Consider the following 24,549-nt stretch of genomic DNA (forward strand, 5'->3'; position numbering starts at 1 on the left):
TTACCACTTCTTTCTACCCTTTGTATGTAAAAATTTTTTACTTGTCTTTAAATTAATAAAAATTTAAAATTGTATTTTTATTTATCTGTGGAAAAAGTCTTTACAAAATCTTTAATTAAACTTCACAATAATCATAATAGAATTAAACAATGACAACATAATGGGTCAGGAAAAACACCAGTAAACAAATTAGGAAATATAACATCAAATGGATCATATATAAAATATGTTGAAAGTTAACTTTTAATTCCAAGATTTAAAAAAATAATCTTTATCATTTAAGCAGACAAAGATAATAAAAAAATGAGAGCCCATATAGGTAAGGCTTGCACTATCCATCATTATTTTCTACCACCTAATTTCAGTTACTGTTACATTTTTGTATATTTTGACTGACTTTTCTTTAATTTTAAATTATTAATTGCCATCCCTTACTTTCTCAAGTTACTTATTAAATTTTTACCTGTATGAATGAACTCTGAAAAAATTACATTTACTTCTAAATATTCTGTTCAGAATTATTAGAATGAAAAATTTTACTAACTTGGGTTTATAAATAACAGTAAAAAATTAGAAACTTCAGTGAATAAAGAATATTTAGAATGTCAGATACTGTCATAAACTTAATAGCAAATAATAGAAACAGTATTGTGAATGAAACAAAAAAATAAAAATAAAAAACAGAAACCTATAACAAATATTTTGTGAAAATACTATGATAATGAAAATAACAGTTTTTGTACACTGCAAAGGAAAATTAAAAAAAGAGAAAATGTATATTAAAAAAGGCTAGTAGGATTTTTTAATTGTTTTCTAAGATCTAATTTTTTCAATTTAAATTACTAAGACATGGTAAAGAAGTAAATTTATCAAAAACTTTAGAAAATGAAAATAAACTAAATTTTGTAACAAAATTTATACAAATAAAAACATTAGTAATAAAAGAAAAAAAACCACAAAAATTCAATTGTATAAAATTAACAAATGTTACTTTAAAGAGTTTACCAAAAATATTAGAATAGCTAATAAAAGAAGATTAATATTTATTAATTTCAGACAACAATATTTTTTGAAGAAGTGTTTTATTAAGAAGAAAAATATTTAATTAATCATTTTAATTTAGAAAGAAGATATAGAAAAGATACCAAAGCAATTGTATATAATAATAACACAGACAGTAAAGATTGTTTAAGATGGATGGCTAGGAGTTTAAATTATAATAAATTTAATTAAATTATATTTAGGAAACCATATTATACACTTCATAAGTTGTTCTGATTAAAACAAATATTTATAATACACTTGACTAATTATAATGGCTAATTAAAACTAGTTAAAGAAACAACTACTCTTAATTACATTAATAGATTTTTTTTTAAAAAACAAGAATTTGATACTATTTAAATATAATAGAAAATATTTGTATAATACTCCTTTTTACTTAAGCAGCTCTTAAAAAAATTTAACTTGTAAATAAAATCTAAATTATGAATAAAATATATAAAAGTTCGTTCATTGGGAAATTAAAATATTTAAAAAAGTAAATGGGTTGTTAATTAAATTGCCAGAAAATTTGGAATAAACGTATTATGTTTATTTGCTTTAAGTTTTAAGTATTTAGGTTAAATGTAGATGTAATAGGAATTAGCGAGGTCCAGTGGGAAGAGGAAAACAACTTCTGGTTAGGGGATTTTAGAATAATTAACTCAGCTTCAAATAAAGGGCAGGCAGGAGTAGGTTTCATAATGAACAAGAAGATAGGGAAGAGAGTAGATTATTTCAAAATGCATAGCAATAGAATCATTTTAATAAGGATAAAATCAAAACCTAAGCCAACAATGATTGTTAATGTCTATATGCTTACAAGTGCCGATGATGATGATGATGATGATGAGGTAGAGTGTATACATGAAGATATTAACAAAGCAATTAAACAAATAAAAGGGGATAAAAATTTAATAATAGTTGGAGATTGGAATGCAAGCATTGGGAAAGGCAAAGAAGGAAATATTGTGGGTGAATACAGGCTGGGCAAATGGAATGAAAGAGGGGACTGACTTATAGAGTTTTGCACAAAGTATAATTTAGTAATTGCTAACACCCAGTTTAAAAATCATAATAGAATAATATACACACTTGGAAAAAGCCAGGTGTCGAATAGCTTATATCATGGTTAAGCAAAGATTTAGAAATCAACTTGTCGACTTTAAAGCTTATCCTGGAGCAGACATTGATAGCGACCATAATTTAGTGATAATGAAATGTAGATTGGGGTTATAAACCTGAAGAAAAGGTGTTAGATGAATTAGTGGAATTTAGAGAAGCTTGAGGAAGAGGAGGTAAAGAAGATTTTTGAAGAGGACATTGCAAGAGGTCTGAGTAAAAGAGATAAGGTAGAAAATATAGAAGAAGAATGGGAGAACATTAGAAAACTAATTCTTAAATCAGCAGAAGCAAACTTGGGCGGAACAAAGAGAACTGGTAGAAAACCTTGGATATCAGAGGATATATTGCAGCTAATGATGAATGCAGAAAATATAAGAATGCTAGTGATGAAGAAAGTAAAAGGAACTATCAACATTAAGAAATACTATACACAGGAAGTGCAAACTAGCAAAAGACGAGTGGATTAAAGAAAAGTGTTCAGAAATAGAAAGAGAAATGATCATTGGTAAAATAAACAGAGCAAACAGCAAAGTTAAGAAAAATTTTGTGGTACATAAAGTAAAATCTAATAATGTGTTAAACAAGGATAGTACACTGATTTATAATATAAAAGGAAAGGTCGATAGGTGGGTGGAATATATTGAAGTTATATGGAGGAAATGAATTAGAAACTGGTGTTACAGAGGAAGAGAAAGTCGAAGATGAAAAGGGAGAAACAATACTAAGATCTGAATCTAAGAAAGCATTAAGATTTTAATGGCAGAAAGGCTCCTGGAATAGACGGAATACCTGCAGAATTTACTTACTGCACAGTGAAGGTGATGAAGTAATAGATAGATTATACAAACTGGTGTGTAATATTTACAAAAAAGGGGAAGTTCCATCATACTTCAAAAAGAGTCTTTCTTATTGTCATGATACCAAAGAAAGCAGAAGCAGATAAATGTGAAGAATACAAACAATTAGCTTAACTAGTTATGCATAAAAAATCTTAACTAGAATTTTGTACAAAAGAATTGAGAGGAGAGTGGAAGAAGTGCTAGGAAAAGACCAATTTGGTTTCAGGAAAAGTATTGGGAAGCCATTTTAGCACTTAGATTAATAGTAGCAGGAAAATTAAAGGAAAACAAACCAATATACTTGGCATTTATAGACCTAGAGAAGGCATTCGATAACATAGACTGGAATAAAATGTTTAGCATTTAAAAAAAATTAGGGTTCAATTACAGAGATAGAAGAACAATTGCTAACATTTACAGGAACCAAACAGCAACAGTAATAATTGAAGAACATAAAAAAGAAGCCGTAATAAGAAAGGGAGTCCAACAAGGATATTCCCTATCCCCGTTACTTTTTAATCTTTACTTAGAACTAGCAGTTAATGATGTTAAAGAACCTACATCTGAAGTAACAGAACAAGGTGAAAAGATAAAGATGCTACGATTTGCTGATGATATAGTAATTTTAGTTGAGGGTAAAAAAGATTTAGAAAGAACAATGAACGGCATGGATGAAGTCCTATGCAAGAACTACCGCATGAAAATAAACAAGAACAAAAGTAATAAAATGCAGTAGAAATAATATAGATGGACCAGTAAATATAAAAATTGGAAGAGAAAAGATTACGGAGATAGAAGAATTTTATTATTTGGAAAGTCGAATTACTAAAGATGGATGAAGAAGGAGCGATATAAAATGCAAAATAGCACCGGCGAAACGAGCCTTCAGTCATAAATTTAATTTGTTTACATCAAAAATTAATTTAAACATCAGGAAAACATTTAAGTATATGTTTGGAGTGTAGCTTTAAATGGTAGTGAAACTTGGACAATTGGAGTACCTGAGAAGAAAATATTAGAAGCTTTTGAAATGTGGTGCTATAGGACAAGGTTAAAAATCAGATGGGTGGATAAAGTGACAAATAAAGAGGTGTTGCGGCAAATTGATGAAGAAAGAAGCATTTCGAAAAATATAGTTAAAAGAAGAGACAGACTTATAGGCCACATATTAAGGCATCCTGGAATAGTCGCTTTAATACTGGAAGGACAAAGGAATAATTGAGCAGGCAGGCAATGTTTGGAATATGTAAAACAAATTGTTAGGGATGTAGGATGTAGGGGGTATACCAAAATGAAATGACTGGCACTAGATAGGGAATCTTGAAGAGTTGAATCAAACCAGTCAAATGACTGAAGACAAAAAATAATATTAATACTATACTGTTCCTTCCCAAATTAAGGTGAAGCACAAAAAAAAATACAAAGAAAAGGTTAGTGTCTTATTTGCCAGTTCCTATTACAATTGGAATGATGATCATGAAGAAAACTTAAAATATTTAATTCATGATCATTCTCCAGTATACAAATTTCTTAATAGTCAAAGGAGAGACAACTCAACTCAGCAGGAAAAGTTTGATTTTGAGTGGAAGAGATAACGTTTTTGAACTGCAGAAAGTCTACAAAAGAATTAATTGTGGTAGTATTAAAGTGGTTACAGATATTGAATGTCAGTAGAAACTTATGTATGCGAAAAACAAAGGGATTATTAGGATAAATGTACTAATCATTTCAAATACTCTAAAGGCTGAATCTAGTCTACTGTTTTAAAAGTCACAGTTTAATTCGTGTGCAAATATATTCAATGAATGATCAATAGCCATTAAAAATCACTAGTCATGAATGTTAAGTCATTTTAAGAAATGACTAAACTCTTCTATTTCCTCTGAAGAATACTTTATGTTTACCTCAAGAGGTAGATGCACCATTCACAGTGCAGGGAATAGATTAACTTCTAGGAAAGGTAGTAAAGCTCCAGGGGATGAATAATCTCTTATGAATTTATAAAAAAAATGCATCTCTAAAGAAAAATTGTAGAACATTTACAATCGAGCATTCTATTTAGATAGTGCTGGAAAATTTTAAAAGATCAAATTATATATCTGGTTTTTAAAAAGGGCAAGAGGAGCCAGATGTCAAATTATAGGAGGATATCTTTTTATAATACAACATGAAAGTAGTTTTCTGGTATCCTATTAGATAGAATTGAAAACTGGATTGACCATCATAATATTTTGAAAGAATTTTAAGTTGTCTTCCAGAAAATATATTTTACTACAAATAATATTCTCAATCTGGCAAGCATTATTAAGATCAAATGGTTTCTCTCCAATTTTTACACATACTTTAAAATTGCACTTTAAATTTATTCAAAAATGTCTGAACAACTACCTCACTGTTATCCAAATTTTCTTTTAAATAAATTAATTGAAAGGAAATTTTGTTTACACCAAGAGTGGAAAGACCTCCAAGGACTGAATGATATACTTTTGATTAGTATACCTTTGATATACCAGAACATTAGTTGTCAATAATTTAGATAAGGTAGAAAATTAGGTTAAAGGCAGAATTAAAGAGAAACAAATATTAGACAGTACTTTATCCAAATCTGATAAGAGTACAGGAATTGCCTATAGAATAGTAAAGATTTCACCTTAGTAAAATTTGCTTTAAAACTTTTAAAGCAAAAACAGAATTAATTAATATAAGTAATTATTCATTAGTATAAAATTTTAGTCCCTATTAATATGAGAAAGGAGGAACATTTTAGCTGAATGTCTAAGTCTAGCGCTAGCAGAATTGAGGTGGAGATATTTGCAAAGAGGATCTTTGATGCTAGTCATATTAAGGCAATACATAAATGGAGAAATTAGAAGATTTTAAGTTTTTGTTGTAAATACACCTGGAAGTACTGTTGTGTCCTGATTGAAGAATTTAGTTAATAAGAGAAAAAAGATTTTTACATGTTTTTCTTTGTGTTTTTTATTTACTTCCTTTTTGTTATAAATCAATTTGGTGTTACTGAATATGGGATGAATATTATTCAAAATTTAAAAAAAATTAATTTTGTTTCCTCTTTTATCAAAGTAGTTTGTGTATGAATAGAGAAACATTTTAATTACTATAATTGCTAATATGTTTAGAAATAGTGTGCTAGTCTGAAAAAAAATAAAAATGAGTTTGTTCCTTTATATATACCCTTTATATATATGTATAATTTAATTTCTGCATCTGATCTGTTTTTTATTTTTCTTGCAATCTTTTTTTTTTATTTTTTATTCTTTTAACTGTTAATTTTTACTTTAAATTTTAATTTAATTGCCAGATGTTATTCAAAATCTAAAGTATTATTTTTTTTTTCTCCAGTTTATCAATACTAGCTGTATGTAAATACAGAAAAATTTTAAGTCATCATTGTAAATAAGCTTGAGAGCAAAAAAGAGTTTGTTCATGTATACATTTTTTTTTGTGATTGCTACATGTGACATTAATATAAATATTTAACATGGTTTTTACAGACTGTATTCTGTTTTTATATTGAATTCTGAACATAATTTACTCAATACAGGTGCTATTTATTATGATTATTTCTTGAAATTTTGAACAATGGTACAGAAAATATGAAATTCAGATAGATATTGTTGTACAAAATATTTATATTATTTAGCAACTGAATAATACATTAATAAAGAAAAATTACATATCTGTAATAGGAAATAAACCATCACATTTAATAAATAATATAACTAAATTATTTTATGAGAAAAAACATACAAAAATATTGCATGATTTCTATGATGCAAAAATAAACTCATTACGAAACCGACTGTCTTACAGACTCATTCGAAACATCACAAAAAAATTTATTTGATATGACACATACCTGTGTGCTTTTTACACCCTTAATATTCCAATTCAAAAGAACTGATCAATGGATAAACCTCCAGTAACCATCATTTAACAAACTTAATAAATCCTTGCATTTAAGAACTGAAGCTTAAAACTTATTAACTTTTCTGACGATTTATTTTATCATCTCAGTGATAACAATTTCTGATTCTGAGTTTATCCTTGGTTTTATTCTCAGATAAACAGATATTAGTCCAAACCATCCAGAATTTTGCAGTATTATGTATCTTTAGATGCAAGCTGTAACCACATGATTTTCTCTCCTACAGTAGAGATAGATTTTTTCAAACTATTTGTTTTGTTTTTTTTAATTTAGTTTTAAAGTTACAAGTAAATCTCTTTAATTTTACCCCCATAATATGTTTCTTCAACATACGTCTTATTTCCTTCAATAATTTTTGTCTAACTCTTGAGATTCTGATATCTTACTTTCATAATTACATCACACAACGTATTCTTACAATCTATGGTATAAAAAACAAACAAGATAATAAAACAATATTTTATCTTTTAACAAGATATAATAACTCTATAATCCATCAGAAGACACTAATTTGGGAAAGAATTATAAACTGCAAAAAGCAAGGTGAGGAAATGCTGTTACAAAATAAATGAAGGCTAAGCATGCGTTAAACTCACTATGTGGTTTTTTCATAAACCAATATTCAAATGAGACCTGCACAAAGGATGTATTTGTTCTGGATGCTTTGTTCTATTAGATCAATTTAGATATTTTATATCCCAATTGCTTTTATGTTTACAATTAATAACATGAAAAATATGGAGATTGGTTTTGAACAGAATAAATTGCTTATCATATTAACATATTTTTCATAAGTAATAAAAAAAAAAAAATTGTTAAAATGAAAAATAATTGTTTTTTATTACTGTGGTTAACACTAAAAAAAATCTACAACTCAAAGGTATAAAATAAAAAAAAATCATAAAGTAAAAAATAATAAAATCAAAGGAAGAACAAATATTCTGAATAAAATACTGCTGTGAATAGAATAAGGAAAAAAAAAAGTTGAGCAATAGCTAAAATATTAAAATTTACAGTGCAGTAAAAACAAACTAAATTAACCTGAAATCAATACAATTCACCTCAATTAAAAACCAAATTACCGTGATTTAAAAAGCAACAATAATGCAAATCAGATCCCAGAAAAAACACTCAAACACCATTCATAAAACTAAATACATGTTTTTAAAGCCATTAAATAAATATCAGAATATCACTTTTAGACCATCACACAAAATTTAAAAATATCTTTACGTAGTTTTATAATCAATTAACCTTATTTTAGTACAAAGTAACACAAGATATGGTGATTAATTACATTAACAAGTTAATTCTTAATTATCATTTGCTTAATTTGTTACAGAATAAAATGAATACACATTTATTTATTTATTTATTAAATAAATTAATTGTATTCACCATACTTTCTGTAACAAAATCTGTCTGTGTATGCATAATCTACACAGACACTCAGAACTATAAGGATATACAGTCATCAAAACCTCTCTCCAGTGTTCTAGAAAAAAGAAAATTGGATGCATCATGAAAACTGATGAGTCATTGAATGATCATATCTGAAACTGTTTTGGAGATATACAATCTCTTGTACCTTTTTTTATAGTACCTAATTGAGACAAGCATATTAAATGACAGCACTTATTAATTCAGTTTTTTTTTTCTGCAGCATCCTAACCATGGCAAATTTATTTAGTGACACTGATAATTAACAATACTCTAATTAAACAACAGTTAGTACATCCAATAAGAATAATGGAAGCTGAAGCAATATTTATCAATTGCAAGTGGATTGCTGAAAATCTGCAATAAAGTGACCAGCAGATAACATCAATTGAAAAAAAGCATTGCAAAAACATAAAACTAAATCTATAGAAAGATGGTCAGAAAAACTCATAAGAGATAAAGTAAAAATTGAAAATTGTGATAAATGGAGCTATAAGTTCAAGAACTAACACTGAAATATTACAGAAATAGGCAAAGAAAATTAATCATCAGGCTGTTAGCAAACATTGTTGATTGAACAAGCATAAACCTCCGCCATTTTATCACAGATTCCATGAAATCAACATTAAATGTTGAGGATTGGGCACGGTGCTATGATGACAAACAAAACTGCTACAAAATTTATTTTAAGCATGCTACACCAAGTAACAAAATTTTTGTGCACATAATTCAGAGAATTCAGTCTCAAAACTAAAATATTAAAAAGTTTGGGATCATTTCTGAATGACATTTCTGCCACCTCTCATTAAAAGAAACTTTTTTGGGTTCCATCGCAACATTCATTTGTTCCACAATAAAGTGTTATCAAAACATCACAAAATGCCATATATTTCAGGGATACTGTTTTGCAAGAGAGTAGAATTCCAGTTGTACAAGATGACAATGAATCCAGTAATCTAAAAGAATTTTATTTTTCTCCATGAAACGTCCCATGTTTCAAAACAGATGCAATAAACAAATTATTGAAGCTTTTTAGTTTAAGTACCCCTACTGTTAAAATGGTTTTTATTGTTACAAATATTTTTTAACTAGTTCATGAAAAACAACCAAAGAAAGTTTCTTTCTATTTATTGAAAAATCTAGTCACAAATGATTACTTCATTTATTACTGAAACAATTAGTAGGCAAGTGGAGAATAAATGGAAAACTATTAGTTTAAGATTAAACTGAGAGAAGTCAATAAGAAAAAATAATTAGTAAACTGTAGTAGGAAATGAACAAATTTGTAATTTTTTAATATGAACAAAAATTAGGAAACTAATAAAAATGATTAAAAAAGTAATAATAAATTTAATTAATTATAGATGTAATAAAAATTTAATACAGAAATGGTCGTTTATTTAAGTTTAGCTGTCCCTTCCATTGTATAAGGAAGAGTTTTAAAACTGAAAGTTTACTTTGCTAAAAAAAAAGTAATTAGGGAATAAGCAAGACTATTTTTGTCAATGACTTTTAGTGCTGCTGTAAAGAGTTTCACATTCATTGGCATAATTATAATGTAAGTACTGTAAAGCTACAAATATTATAGTACTTAAAGCTACAAACATTGTAGTAAAGTTACATTGCACAAGAAAACATACAACAATTGCTCAAACAAAGTACCTATTTACAAAAAGATTAGAGTACAAATTAAATATTTTTAGGTTCGACTCATTTTATCATTGTTTTGTAATAAAATGGCAGAATTTCTAAATAAGAAAAACAAATTTCAGTGATACTTAGTTCTGTTCTTTGAAATCACATAATAAAAATCACTCTTTAATTTCTAATGATAAGAAGTAAAGTAATAAGCACAAACATTATAAAACAAAGCCAAAAAAAAAATTTTTAGAGAAAGTGCAAAGTAGCATTCCAATAAGAACTTCAGAGGATTAAGGGAAAGAACACTAAACAATTAATAAAACCTTTTTTAATCAATTATTTTTAAATTCTATGAAGAAACACATTACAGTAACAAGGCACAGTGAGGAAAACTATTTTAGTGCAAACTGTATAAATAAAAAACAAAAAAAACATAAAATAATTAGGAGAAATTTGAATTGAGGCAATGATGTTTACAACATGTAGAGGGGACCAATAAAAGAAATATCATTTAAAAAATATGATACAGATTCTCTCTAGCTTTCATCAGTAGGTATTTTAAAAGCATGATAATACAAAATTAAAACATTACTACATTAAAAACAATTCTATTAATTAATTTGCTCAGAATATCTTAAATTGAACGTTTTTAGTATTTTTTAAAAATATTTCTCCTATTAAATCTAGAAACAAAAGAATTCTATTTTATACAATTTTATTCTAAAATTTTTATTAAATCAGCTTAATAAGATACTTTGGGGGGGAGCTTGTTCCTGCTAACTTTCACATAATAGATAACAGAAATTAATTATGAGTAAAAAATAAAAAACATAAGTTGCAGATAAAATAATTATCAGTATGTGCACTGCTACTCTACTGCTAAAAAATTAAAACACTTAAGGCTGTTGAATGCAAAATAATCCTGTGTAGAAGACTAACATTTATAAAAGCTGTTCTTATCCCAAAGTAAAGACTATTTTGTATAAAAATATACAAAAATTTATTAAACAATAATAATAAAACCCCTACCTTTCAATTAATATAAATTTATATATTACAATCAACTAAACTAATTGTTGTAAGTCATTAAAAAATCATTCCTACAAAAAATAAATGAAACCAACACCAGGTTGAGATGAAAGTCAAGTGTATGATATACAATAAATGAACCTTAATTAAATGGAGTGATAAGCAACCGGATGACAAACATTTGCTTGATTTCTTCATTACTTTCATCGGCGACAGTAGCAACATTATCAAAACTAAAACTGGAAATGCCTGAAAAATATTTCCTAATATATTAAATTGAAACTAAAAATGACAATAAAAGAAAACAAATCAAATTGCATAAAAAAACATTACATTCAAATAATATAACAAGTACTAAGGCAAAAAAATTAATAGTATAAATTAAATGAGATTAAAACAAAAAAGTGTGTTAAAAAAGTGGTATATTCTGCATCCTATTATATATACTTTTTTACAAAAGAGAAAAATACATATTATAAGAAGCTGTTATATATTACTTTTTCAAACGCAATTTACTTCAGTTAGCTGAAAATAAACCTAATCAAAAATTTACTGACCAATATAATACTGATATACTATATACTGATAAATACTGTATACTGACCAATACTTTTTAACACGATTTCAATCATCCTAAAAATTACCTATTTTTTTTCTAAATTTGTCATAAACTTGACCAACCAGTTTATGATATAAAATATACATTTAACGAGTTAAAAGCATTACAATTAAACATCTACAAAATAATTACAGTCAAAATGAGAATATTTAAACATATGAAAAAATATATATATTTAAATATATGTATATTCTAATACATAAAAACAAGTGACTTTTTTTAGATAATCAAGATAGATTATTATTACCCAAAAATAGAATGTATAAAAATTATTTTACTAGAAGAAAACAACAAATAAAATTTTATTCAACTATAAAACTATAAGAAATAAAGTTACAACAAAATGAGACCGCAAAAAATAACCTAAAACAAATCAGCAAATTATTGAGTTGCATGTAACTCTCTTCAACAATGCACAAGTAATGTGCCATGTCATTTGTAATTCACAATGCAGTACACGATTTGATCATGACAAATCTCAATTCAACTTAATAATCAATGATGAAAGTCAATTTATCTTAACTAGATATCTTTTTTTTTTAATTAATGTAACAATCAAAATTTAAAAAAAATTAATTTGATTACATTAATAAACAATCTTTTAACAAAATCAGTACAGATAAATATTTAATTATAAGCCAGTAAAATTTAAAAAAATAATTTTGTTTATATCAGTGTTGTGTGATAAAATACTCATACCAATTTTTATACATATCTTTTAATGTTTTAAAGCATTGCCTTTAAAATTAATAATAAATTTGTACGTCAGTCACCGTACTTATTTTCTAAAACATAATCCAAGCTAGTGAAATATAAACTTCAGAATCTACAAACAACATATTAGGGAGATTCATAAATTTCAGATAATAATAATATTAAAAATATAAAACTGATTTCACTGAGTAATAAAGTTAATACAGAAGTGATAAAAAAAACCACATAAAATTAACCAAAGGATGAGATTCAAAATGACCTAAAGAAGAGTGAACATGAAAGAATGATCAACAAATCAATACAAGTAAAATGAAATTAAGAAAATCAACTGACATACATTCATAGCTAAACTTTCTTGTACTTCTTCATTAATTTATACGTTTTTTGTCTACAATTTTCAAGTCCATGTTCATATTTCTAAATTAGTAATTTTATCTTCCATTAGTTATTCTTAGCTAAGAGAGAATCTTTAGGTTTATTTGCTGAAGCAAGTGTAAAAAGTCACAGCTTCTTAAAAACAGATTAGTTATCTTTCAAAGTAGCTGAAAAATGATAGATCTCTTACACATGTCTGGTCATTAGCAAATGTTAGCTTCCAGAAGTTAATTTATAACTACAGCAGTCAGTGATTAAATCTTTTACTTACAGCATGCAACAGAATAATGCATATGACCTGAAATGAGTTTTCTATTATGAAAATATAAAACTGTGCTGAATATTATAATAAATGTTTTCATTATTTTCAGCTTGAATACTAACCATCTCATGCAGGATCATGAGAAATTCTGTTTTTTTTCATGTGGAAATTAATATGAAAATTAAATTTAGTAGTATCAATTACACTTATTGTTACTAAGTATACACGTGTTACACAAAAATTTTAATACTTCAACCTTCAATTTCATCTTTTTCAATTTCATTTTCATGCATCTGGTCAAAACAGTTTGGTATGATAAAAAACTGATTTCACATTTTACACAAGAAAAAAAAAATTAATACAATTCGTTTTCTTTTAGATTTGCAATAACTATTATTTACTGAGAAATATTTAATATGATAAAATGAAAAAGTTAAACTTTTATTTTACATAGAAAGTATTCAATATGGCTTTTCAGAGCAAGTTATCTTCAGTGTTCACCCAACTACATTATAAAATCACAGATTAACTGTTTTAGTAATCAAATTAGACAAATGTTTTCATTATAAAAAAAAATTATGAGTAGCACTCAGGCTTTAAAAATATTAATTCAGGAATTTGTACCAAAAATTCAAAATTGAATGCAGCATTTACCATTATGTAAGAAACAGAACAAAATATATACCATTTTACTCTGACATTTCTGTTTTGAATTTTATAAGCATGCTTGAAACTATGATCGGTTGCCTACGGTAGAATTAGGAGGGGCAAACTTTATATGACAGACATCTAAGCCAAGATTTAATCCTTTTTAAGCAACTCTAAGATAGGAAGTAGAGTCCCATGACAAACTAAAAGGATGGATGAGTTACTACCCTGATAAGGAAATTTCTACTCACCAGCTACCAAATGGTGCCAACTTGGACTACAAACAGAGCCAGCACATTCAATGACGTAAACTCCAGAGTACCTATCTTATTCTTATCTATGTTGTTCTTGATAGAACAAGGTGTCAAGAATAGAAGATGATAAAGAGTAGTGACAATCAACCTACTGAAGAATAATTTTAATTTAAGAACTATCCCAACTATAAAATATGGGTTTACTTATTAAGAAATTTTAAGAAACAGATGACAAGTTGGTGATGAATAATCTATCAGTCAAGTCAGTTACATCCAAGAATGTAAACTAAATCCAATATCAATCAAATAAATACTAATCCTAAAAAGACAATTTCATTTCTACTGGAATTATATAAACACTACAATTACCAATCTTATCATGTAACTGGAAACAAGACTGCAGTTACAGATAAATAAAGCTTTTAGTGTTATTACTTTTTTTACAGTTATTCTTGCAACATACTAAAACAATATTATAAATAATAAAAATAAGTATGAAAAGTAATTTATTTTTGAATTTGGAATAGGCATAAACAAACATTAAAAAAAAAAATGAACAATATAAAAAAATAAACAGAGATGTGATCAAAACTTTTGTAAGGATCTTGTGGTTAAATTCAACAACTGTATCAAAATTCTCTGTTAAATAACCAAAAATCATATAATAAGATATAAAAAAACATTAAAGATTAAAAAACATGTTGGTAAAGTAATAAAATAATACTTATATTACCAGTTCATTTAAGTACAAGAAAATAAATCAAATCTTTATTCGATTCCAATAAATAAAATAAAACAAAAAGTTTATTTGATACTACTTTTTACTAGTTACAAGAATAGTTTAGAGAAATTTTAACAGTTACTTGGAAGTATAACTGAACTAGACTGGATAAAGACAACCAGCTTACACAGAAGTGAATACTGATACCGAACGGTATAATGGCTAAACAATAAAAGGACAAAAATGTTTGAAGAAAGGAAAGAACTGTGAGGTTCCATAAAAATATTAATAAATTTTCACATCTATAACTGGAGACTAAAAGAAGTAATTAACACAGTGAATTCCCAGAAAATTGATTATTTTTGTAGAAAGTGTACATTAGAGAAACAAGATAAGGAGGATATTCATAATTAATGAAAGAAGGATAATCACAAGGGTGTAATAAGACACTACATTATCTGCACTTAGTTGATGGATAAAGCAACAGGTCAACAAGTTACAACAACAATTAGAGTACTGATTTAGATTGAACTAATATCCATTCCTGTTAAAAAAGCCAAGGACAACTTTAAACAAGCTGTGATACAATATGTGGAAGAATGTGTTTCAACACTCAGTATTTTATATTCGTTTGTTTATGCCTGCCTAAGGCCTAAATACTTGAATCCAAACATCATCTATGAAATACACTTACAAAGTGATGTATTAAAGTTTAATTTTGTTTTCAGCCACTAAGATTAACATACATTTTTTTTAATCACATAGAAGATGCGTTGACATAATTAGGTAAAAATAGAGTTCAGTGTCAAGTTTTTTCAAATGTAGATTTTTTTAACAGCATTAAGATTCTATTTGTTCCTTTATTTCATTTCATTTACAAAAGGCTTCAATTGATAACTGGAATTTATGGTAAAATTTTAATTTATGCAATTTCAGCTGTAGGTTTAATCATTTGTTTTAAACTTACACTTTTAGGTTATTATAATAAAGTGTATTAATATTCCACAAATTACATCATAATAATATGTATTCCCTCAAATCAGATCTAAAAAAAAAATAATTGAAAGCAATAACGTAGAGTTACATTTTCTCACCCATTACCAAATTTTAAGCATCAACAAAAAATAAATTTATTAATTAGAAACACATCTTATCACACTGGGTACCTTTACTTTACTCTATAGCTTATTTCTGTTATATTCTACTTTCTATTAGTTAATATCAATTTTTTTTTTTAATTCATACTGATGGCTATATATATATTATGTGAAACATAAACCACATAAAAATTATGTGGTAAATTATTCAGTTAAATTTACCACATAAATTTCCAAGAATCAAATTTTGCAGGATCCCACATCTTCAGTTAGTATTGAATTCTATAATTACATTATATACAATCTTTTAAAAATTTTTATTTTAGTGTTTTCTGTTTTAAAAATTTTGAATAGTATTATGAACACATATGCAAATTTTGCTGTCCAGTACTGGAATGATGTAATCTTTAAAACATAATATTTTCTTTTATACCACTGTAATTATTGCCAACTATTAGATTGTAATTTTTTTTTTTTTTTAATAAAATCTTTGAATTTTATCTGGTGGTTCAACATTACATACTTTTGTTTATATTTAAAAATGTAATATTTTTTGAGTATATTCATGTTATTATTACATACTTCTACAATCTGTAAATTATTTTTGCAATCAATAATATTAAGTTTATATTCTAACACATCGTCAGCTACATTATATACTCTTTTTTTTTGTATGCTGTGTAATGTTCTGTAATTTTTTTTTAAATGAATATTGGTTTTACAAACACAAATATTATAACAAATTATACCAATATCAATTCTGGACAGCTGAATTCTCATTCCAGTACTGAACAGCAAAATTTGAATATATGTTCATAATAAATTTCAAGATTTTTAAAACAGAAAACAATTTTGACAAATTGACAATCTAAAGTAAATATGTTTTAATGTAGTTGTAAAATTCAATACCAACTGAAGATGTGGGATCCTGTGAAAACTGATTATTGGAAATTATGTTTATATCTCATATAATATTACATTTTATTAACACAGTGGTCAACACATTAATGAATTATTTGAATTTTCAATATGTATATACATATTTATTTACTTATCATACACTACACCAAACCAAAATTCTGAAAAACAACAATAAAGAGAATTATTTAAGATTCTTTTTGAATGAAAGATGTAAAAACAAAATTTATTGATGAATTTAATGTTCATAGATTAATCATAATAATATTATTCCTTCAAATCAGTGTGATTTAAAACAAAAATTTGAATGCAATAACCAAGTGTTATGTTTTCTCATGGGTGAGAAAAAATAAATTAGTAATTAAGTACACATCGTCTTATTATACAGAGTACCTTCATTATACTCTATAGCTTATGTTCATCAAATAAATGAACAAGCTCATATTCAGTTCGGGAAGTCTGTAATTATAATGTAAATTATATAACACCTTTTGCATTATATTATTTTGTGTAAATGTAAGCCAGCTATTAAAAAGTAAAGATATATAAAGTTACCATATTTAATTGACCCCTGCAACATAAGCTAATAAAAATGTAAATAATAATCCATGACAAAAAGCTCATAGATTTGCAGAAATTGTAAATATTGTACAAATGCAAAAATTATAGCGAACAGAACACGTAAAAATAACTCAGCATATTTTTTAACACAATATATTATACACAGGCATATGGAACAATATTCTATGGTTTTTATCACATTTAACTACAAGCACATTAATTACTAAATTCAAAACCTATCAAATCTACATGTAAAAATGATAATTAAAAAAATTACTATTATAAGATTAAAATCCAAAATATAAGTAAGTTTTGAAGACATTCATGTTTTACATAAAATAGTATTATTTTGAAGAAGAAACAGAAACTAAATAATTTGCCTATTTACAGTTTGGTCAATAAAGTTATAAAAGTTTTAGTTTATGATTACTGCATTTTATTTAACTTAAATTAATACTGGTAGAGTAATTATAAAGAATGAATTTATAGTTCAACAATAATGATAATAAAATGAATCAAATAATTAATGATTCAAATTCAAAATGAGCTAGAAGCACAAAAATTAAATTTAAAAAATTGAATTTATTATTAAATTTACATGGTAGAAGCAGTAGATGGATCCAAACCATGACTTTAAGGGTGGACACATCAAACTAAGTTTTTATTTTATTTACAGTTATTATTTTTCTAAATTATTAACTTTAAAACTAGTTATTTTTTTTTTTACCTTCTTTCACTTAAAATAAACTTTGCCTTTAGTAGGACATCATAAGAAATTAAATCATTATATATAAGCAAGTAAAAGTTAAATTTCTTTTCTTATTACTTAAGCCTTTCAATATTAAATTCAATACACAAAACAGTTGGATAAAAGACAATCCTTAATGAATATAAAAACTTACAAATTTGGGAACTGAGCTCTATGACAACTTCTAATTTAGGGTGAAACCATCTAGAGATTTTCAAAAATTTCCGTATCTATTTACAACACCTCAGTACAACAATTTAAGGCTTACACTTAAAAGATGTATAAATTTTTTTATACATTTATAAATAATTTTTTTTTAATATAGTCAATTCAAAAAATTTCTAAAATGTTGTTAATTCAGTCATAGTTTTGAAGCTTTTCTGAAAGAATGTTTAATGATGAGTCACATTACTAAAAAACAATAAAATAAAATTACTAAAAAAAAAATAGTGGTTCCTTATAACTATTGTTAAATCCTTATAACACTAATAATTAAATAATAATAATCTACATTACAGTAATATAATTAAAATCATAATTTTGTGGTAAGTCACAAATATGGAAAATGCCATCTGGCAGACATCTTTAAAGTAGTTTTTTTCATTAATTAGTAAAAACATGTATCTTGGGAAAACATGTTCAAATAAACTTGTCCTGAACTATTTTTTTATGAACACACACTTTCAATTTGACAAGTTTGAAATAATAGTAGTAATAAAACTATAACTCTATATACATAAAATTTCATGATAAAATTTCAAGTGTTTCCGACAGTAGTGACTAAAATTAGAATAAAATTAGTACAGGTACTAACTTTCAATTTCAGCATAGTTATACATTCTATTAAGTATTAAAATTTTCCTATACTTTTGTTTGTTCTTGTATTTAACACACAACATTTTTCAATAAAATTCGATTGCTACTATTTTTTTTTTTTTTTGTTCGCTTCAGTTTCTCTTTGTTCATCATTATTATCAAGAAAAATACGTCTTACGAAAAAAATTGGTAGAGCAACTTTTTAAAGTACCCAGTACTTAATTGTTATAAATCATTTATAAATTTTACAGCGGATAAACAAGAATTCAAAACTTTAATGTGACATGTGTTCCTTATTTTATACGAGAAACAGAAAGATTAGGGTGATTAGGTAGAACTTAGTTAAAGAACAAATAATCTCTGGTTACCGTACACTCTAATGAGGTAATAAAGAATATTGATATCTTTGCACCATTTCACAGTTGTATCCTATCTGTGACCATAGTGTTTGGCTACAGTTAGTATAACAATTTATAATTTAAACTCTGCATTAACAAAAAAAAAAAAAACTGTAGGACTAAATTTATTTCTAATTTATTTCATAACTAGGACTAGGACTAATTTATTTCCATACGTTAGGCAATTTCACAAGGAGGCATGGTTATTGTGATAAAGTAATAAAAAAGGACCAAAATGAAAATGAAAATAGACAACAAGGAAGTAAGTATGCCAGATGCCTTTTACTTTCCAAAAATATTTTCATACAAATAATACACTCTTACATTTTCATACATATATCCTGATTCCCTGAATATTAAAATTTGAAATTTGATTCAAATATTTCTATATTTAGGGTACTGAACCATTAAATTATGAATCTAATCAGATAATTGAGTGGGATATTCACTGTCATTAAAAAATTCAACTTTTTGTGGGATATTATAGGAACTTGAAATTCAGTACGGTGGGTACAGGATTTTTTTTACAGTATTGAAATTTTAAGTCATTTTAAATCATCAGACTTAGGGATAGGGAAATAATTATCTTAATTGTTTTTGAGTTTCTGTTATATACATTTCCAAAATGGATAAAAACCTTGTAAAATTCGGAGAAAATGTTCATCTATAACTTCTGTTAAATTTTGTCCCCAATCTGACAAGGGATATGGACTTACCCAAAAAAAAATTTTATTTTTTTATTTTGCTTAATATTTTTTAAACCAGCTTAACCTTAAGCACCAATTTAGGCCAAATTATTTCTGCACGTTAAATCTTAATTGAATTAATTTTAGGTTCTTACAGACAAGTAGAATGGCAGTACACACTTTCACATTTTATTACTTTTTTTAAATATTTATAATTGTTACCTAATTAAGTACCCAAAATTGACTTTAATATTTAAAATTCCTATGGCTCATTTAAAATAAAAATCTGTTGAAGTGAAGCCGAGAAGATTATGCAACTCTTTGCTAGTCTTTTCCATGTGCCCACTGATGGCATAATGTGTGTGTATGTGTATGTGTATGTGTGTGTGTGTGTGTGTGTGCACATACAATGTGAGTGTAACACACACTCATAATACTGGGAATGCAGCATGTATTTTATAGATAACAAGAATATATTTATAGACACCAATAATTACTTTAGGATTTAACTAGATCTTTCCTTGTTTTCATTCACCTATAAAGATGATACAAATACCATTAAAATTTGTATGGAAATATACTTACAACACCTTTCTAACTTCTCACTACCACCAATAATATTTTGAAGTAAAAAAGAAAAGGTGTTTATTGGTCAGACTATATTTTAGAATATGACAGCTAATGGCATATATCGTAAGACAATAATGTTTTTTTTTTTTTATTATTAATTCCTGAAAAATGGCATAGGATACTCATTATGTATGGATTTTTTTTGTAGATAATGCATTTTTAGCACGTGCATGCTATTCACAAAAAGAAACATTTTAAAATTAAAACTTTTTTAAATAGTGCTTCCATAAAGATTTACCCTAGATTTAAAATGGCAGCCATTTTTCAAAATGGATAATATAACAATTTATAAACAAATTAAGTATACAAAACTCAAGGGCTGCCTATTTTAATGAATTCGAAAACAAGATAATAAATGTTATTTTCCATTAGTATTCCAAAAATAAGACGCAAAACATACAAGAATCAAGTGTACAAATTTTGCTCCTTGCTTTTGATGCCTCCTGGGATCTGTCACAGAAAGGTACCAGATATTATTGACATCGAAACATATAATAAAAGTATAGACTCAATATCCAGGTGCATGCATAAAGACTGCTACCAATCAGCAAGTTAGTATTTTAAACAAACTCAGAAGCACAGTGTTGAAATACAAAGTACTGTAGTCAACAAATTTATGAAAGTAGTCAAAGTAGATGTAAACAGATTTTACCTGCTTAAGTAACTGCAGGTAGACCTAAAAACCATTGTAAATAGAAAATACAAACAAACAAAAGTAGTTTTTTAAAAGTGTTTTCTTCTGGTATTTAAAATATACAAACATGAATAATGGAACAGTAATCAAGCAAATGAAACTAAGCATTACATTATCTTTCAATACATACAATACACAATTTAAAATTTAAAACATGCTGTATGGGTGTTTTTTGCAATGAATAAAATGTTCTTTCATGAACTACAAGAAAAGTGTAAAATAAAATCAGCACCAAATAATCAGATCAACACAAGATCACAATGAATTACACATAGCTTCTACCAACAAAAATACAGATATAGCAAACGAGATATTAAAGCAACCTTCAATCTCTCCAGTCCAATGCCGCCATCTATGATGCTCTTCCATCCTTCTTTAATGTTGTTTAAGACTGATCTTAATTGTTTAAAGCATAAACTCTGCACTGAGAATGCCTGGAATAATTGTCAATTATTGCCTTACAAATAATATTTACTTTTTTAAACAAAAGTTATTAAAATACTTCACGCAATACAATAATCTCAAAATATAAAAAGCTCTTAAAAAAAATTTATATACTAAAGTAGCTGAAAATTCATACGAATATCTAAAATACCCACCAATGTAAATTGTTCAATATTACAAAGTGAAAAAATTATGAACTGTTATAGACAACTTGACACAAATATAAAAAATGAATGAATGATAAAATCAATACAAATAAATTTAAAATGCCAATATTTATTAATGATATTTTTAAGCAGAAATTGAAGATGTGTTAATGCAATATATCCAGCACGAAACAACTAAATAAAGCACATATTTGAACCAGATAACTGAAAATACAATAAAATATCACAAAAAGTGCTAAGTAGTACAACGGGCACTCTCATATATATGAGAATCAAGTGAAAATATGCAACTTATATAAATACTGATAAACAAGTGGACTTGATTTTAATGGATGGATGGTTACGACCGATAAATCCAATATTTAATTAACCACTAAAAAATCCTATAAAAAAGTAAATATCTGTTAGTTAAAACAACCTACCTAACCCAAATGCAAAGTTACTTCTTTTTACCAAGAGACACAACCATTATTTTAAATATTTTCATACGTTTATAGTTACATTTAATACCAAATTTTGAGGCACGCTCTTAGAACCTAGAAACAATTTCCAAAAATTTATATAAAAATTATTTCTTTGCAAAAATGCTAAATTGCACAAGTGAAGTTTCTTGTCTTCTTTTAGGTTATCATCTAGGTTTCTTGAGTAGATATGTGTTAATTTATTTTTAAATTCTCCTATCTCATTCACAAACTACTTTTATTTTTATTGGATTTTTGTTAATTTGATTATTAACCATTGTTAATAGCTATAATTATATTTAATTTCATAAAACTATCTTTCAGCAAAAATTAAAACAACTATCACCTTTTTTGTGAAGTCTCCAGAAATAAATTATTATTTTCTTATTAAAAAACACTTGAAAACATTTTGACACTATCTTCAGTTCATAATTAATGATAAATAACTTAAAATTAATAAGAGAAATATTACAAAATAATAACTTCTCAAATATACATTGTCCATTAATATTTTATTTGAATGTATGACATAATGTTTTAAATTATTCATCATCCCATTATAACCTGAAGCTAATGTTAAAACAAATGTTTAATAAGAAAACATAATGGATTACTTCTAAAGATATTTTTAAAAAATGTAAAATATTTGTTAAAATAGCACATCTACAACAAAAATGAATGACAGTACAAAGGTTGGTACTAAGTTGAGGGTTTTAATCCCACTAGGTTTGGCCTTTTTCATAAAGGCCAAATTTTCTTGAGCAGGAGTCAGAAAGTGATGAAATGATTAAAAATGGATGATTGAAAATTTTATTGCTGAACAGAATTTTTCATATATTTCAACACTTAACAACATTTCTGTCAAACTACTGAAAAACTTTAATTTACGCAATTTAAAAAAAAAACGTAAAAAGAAGAATTTAACTTTTGTGCGCAAATAAAATGAAAAAGTATGTCATAAAAAACTATTTACAATTTTTTTAAATAAAACATATGTAACTCAGCAGGATCTTTTTTTTTAACAGAATTTTAAAAACAAAATAAAAAATTAATTTATATCATTTGCAAATAATGAAAATTATGTTTTAAATTATTATACAATTTCTCCTTTTCTTTCAAATGAAGATAATTGAAAACTACATTCTGACAAATTTTAATTAAATTACAGTTTTGAAAAAAACATTTTTTCTACAAAAAATGAAACATACTCTATAACAAAATAAAAAATATTTAACACGTTATCAGTTAATGAAAGTAAATACAGAAGTAATCCATTCAAACATCTTTAAGGCTGCATTCTAAAAGCTGGCTTTATTAACGCCAAAAAAACTGGAATTATCACACCCAGTTATTTTTATTTCTAAACAAAACTGTATGATCAAAAGAAATACATTATCCCCTGAGGTAATTTTTTCCCTTTGGTAAGTTAAAAAAATCAAGTTAGTACAAGCCCAACCAATTGGATGAATCATCATAACAGCACAACACTTTGATAGGTAATCAATACCATCACAGCCAGTGACAGTTGTCCTGCCAGAATTCTAATCCAATTAAAGGTATTGTTATATCTGATTAAATATGACTGCTTGTATTACATGGATGTTCTTTTATCAATTTGATTAACAAATGACCAAGATAAAGACATAAACTGAGAAAAACAATATAACAGCATATACAAACAAGAAATATTTCTAAAATAATATTTTAAAAAGAACAATTGAGTTCATTATAATATTAAAGTTTTCATATTGTATTTCTTTACTGAGTCGCTGGTATACGATCCATTTTACTGTTTTAAAAAAGTACAAAACAATGATATCTTTGTAAAGAAATCATTAAATCTGTATGCTTCTTTACATCTTAAAAGTATTTTAAAAATACAATTTAAGTTCCTAAGATTTGAAAAAGTAAAACTAACAAGTAGAAAATAATACTTAGATTCTTCTTTCAATTTAGACTAAGTCAGCACAAATTAAAAACAGCTACTGATAACACAGTGCTACTTAAACATAAGTAACAGAATGCAATATTGGATCAGATTAAAAAAACTGTTCATAAAATTTTGAGGAAAAGCTATAAAGAAAACAAAATATAAAGCAAATTACCAAAATATAGTGCAAAACTACAAAGCAAATACATTTGTACAGAGTAATGCATGCACCAAGTAAATAACATAGGAGTCATAAAGGGACATTAGCTAAAAAATTTTGAAAGACAAACCAACATTAAAATTCATATTTTAGAAAATAAACTGTATAAGACAGAGTCATAA

At 26.1% G+C, this 24,549-nt stretch overlaps 1 protein-coding gene across 13 annotated transcripts in view; it reads right to left on the reverse strand.

Moving 5' to 3' along the window:
* The window catches only part of LOC142326451 (ATP-binding cassette sub-family C member 5-like), a 256,658-nt gene that overhangs the window by 108,658 nt on the left and 123,451 nt on the right, over window positions 1–24,549 (reverse strand). For 7 of the 13 annotated variants that reach the window (XM_075369001.1, XM_075369075.1, XM_075369035.1 and 4 more), the window contains one exon: window positions 11,206–11,313. The exons of 4 other annotated variants lie outside the window; for them this stretch is intronic. In XM_075369001.1, the coding sequence (XP_075225116.1) occupies window positions 11,206–11,313 (108 nt within the window). Of the gene's footprint in view, window positions 1–11,205; window positions 11,314–21,528; window positions 21,640–24,549 lie in introns of all 13 variants that reach the window. 2 more of the 13 variants (XM_075369065.1, XM_075369026.1) reach the window with 1 other exon arrangement.

Source organism: Lycorma delicatula, chromosome 1 (genome assembly GCF_047948215.1).
Source record: "Lycorma delicatula isolate Av1 chromosome 1, ASM4794821v1, whole genome shotgun sequence".
NCBI lineage: Eukaryota > Metazoa > Arthropoda > Insecta > Hemiptera > Fulgoridae > Lycorma > Lycorma delicatula.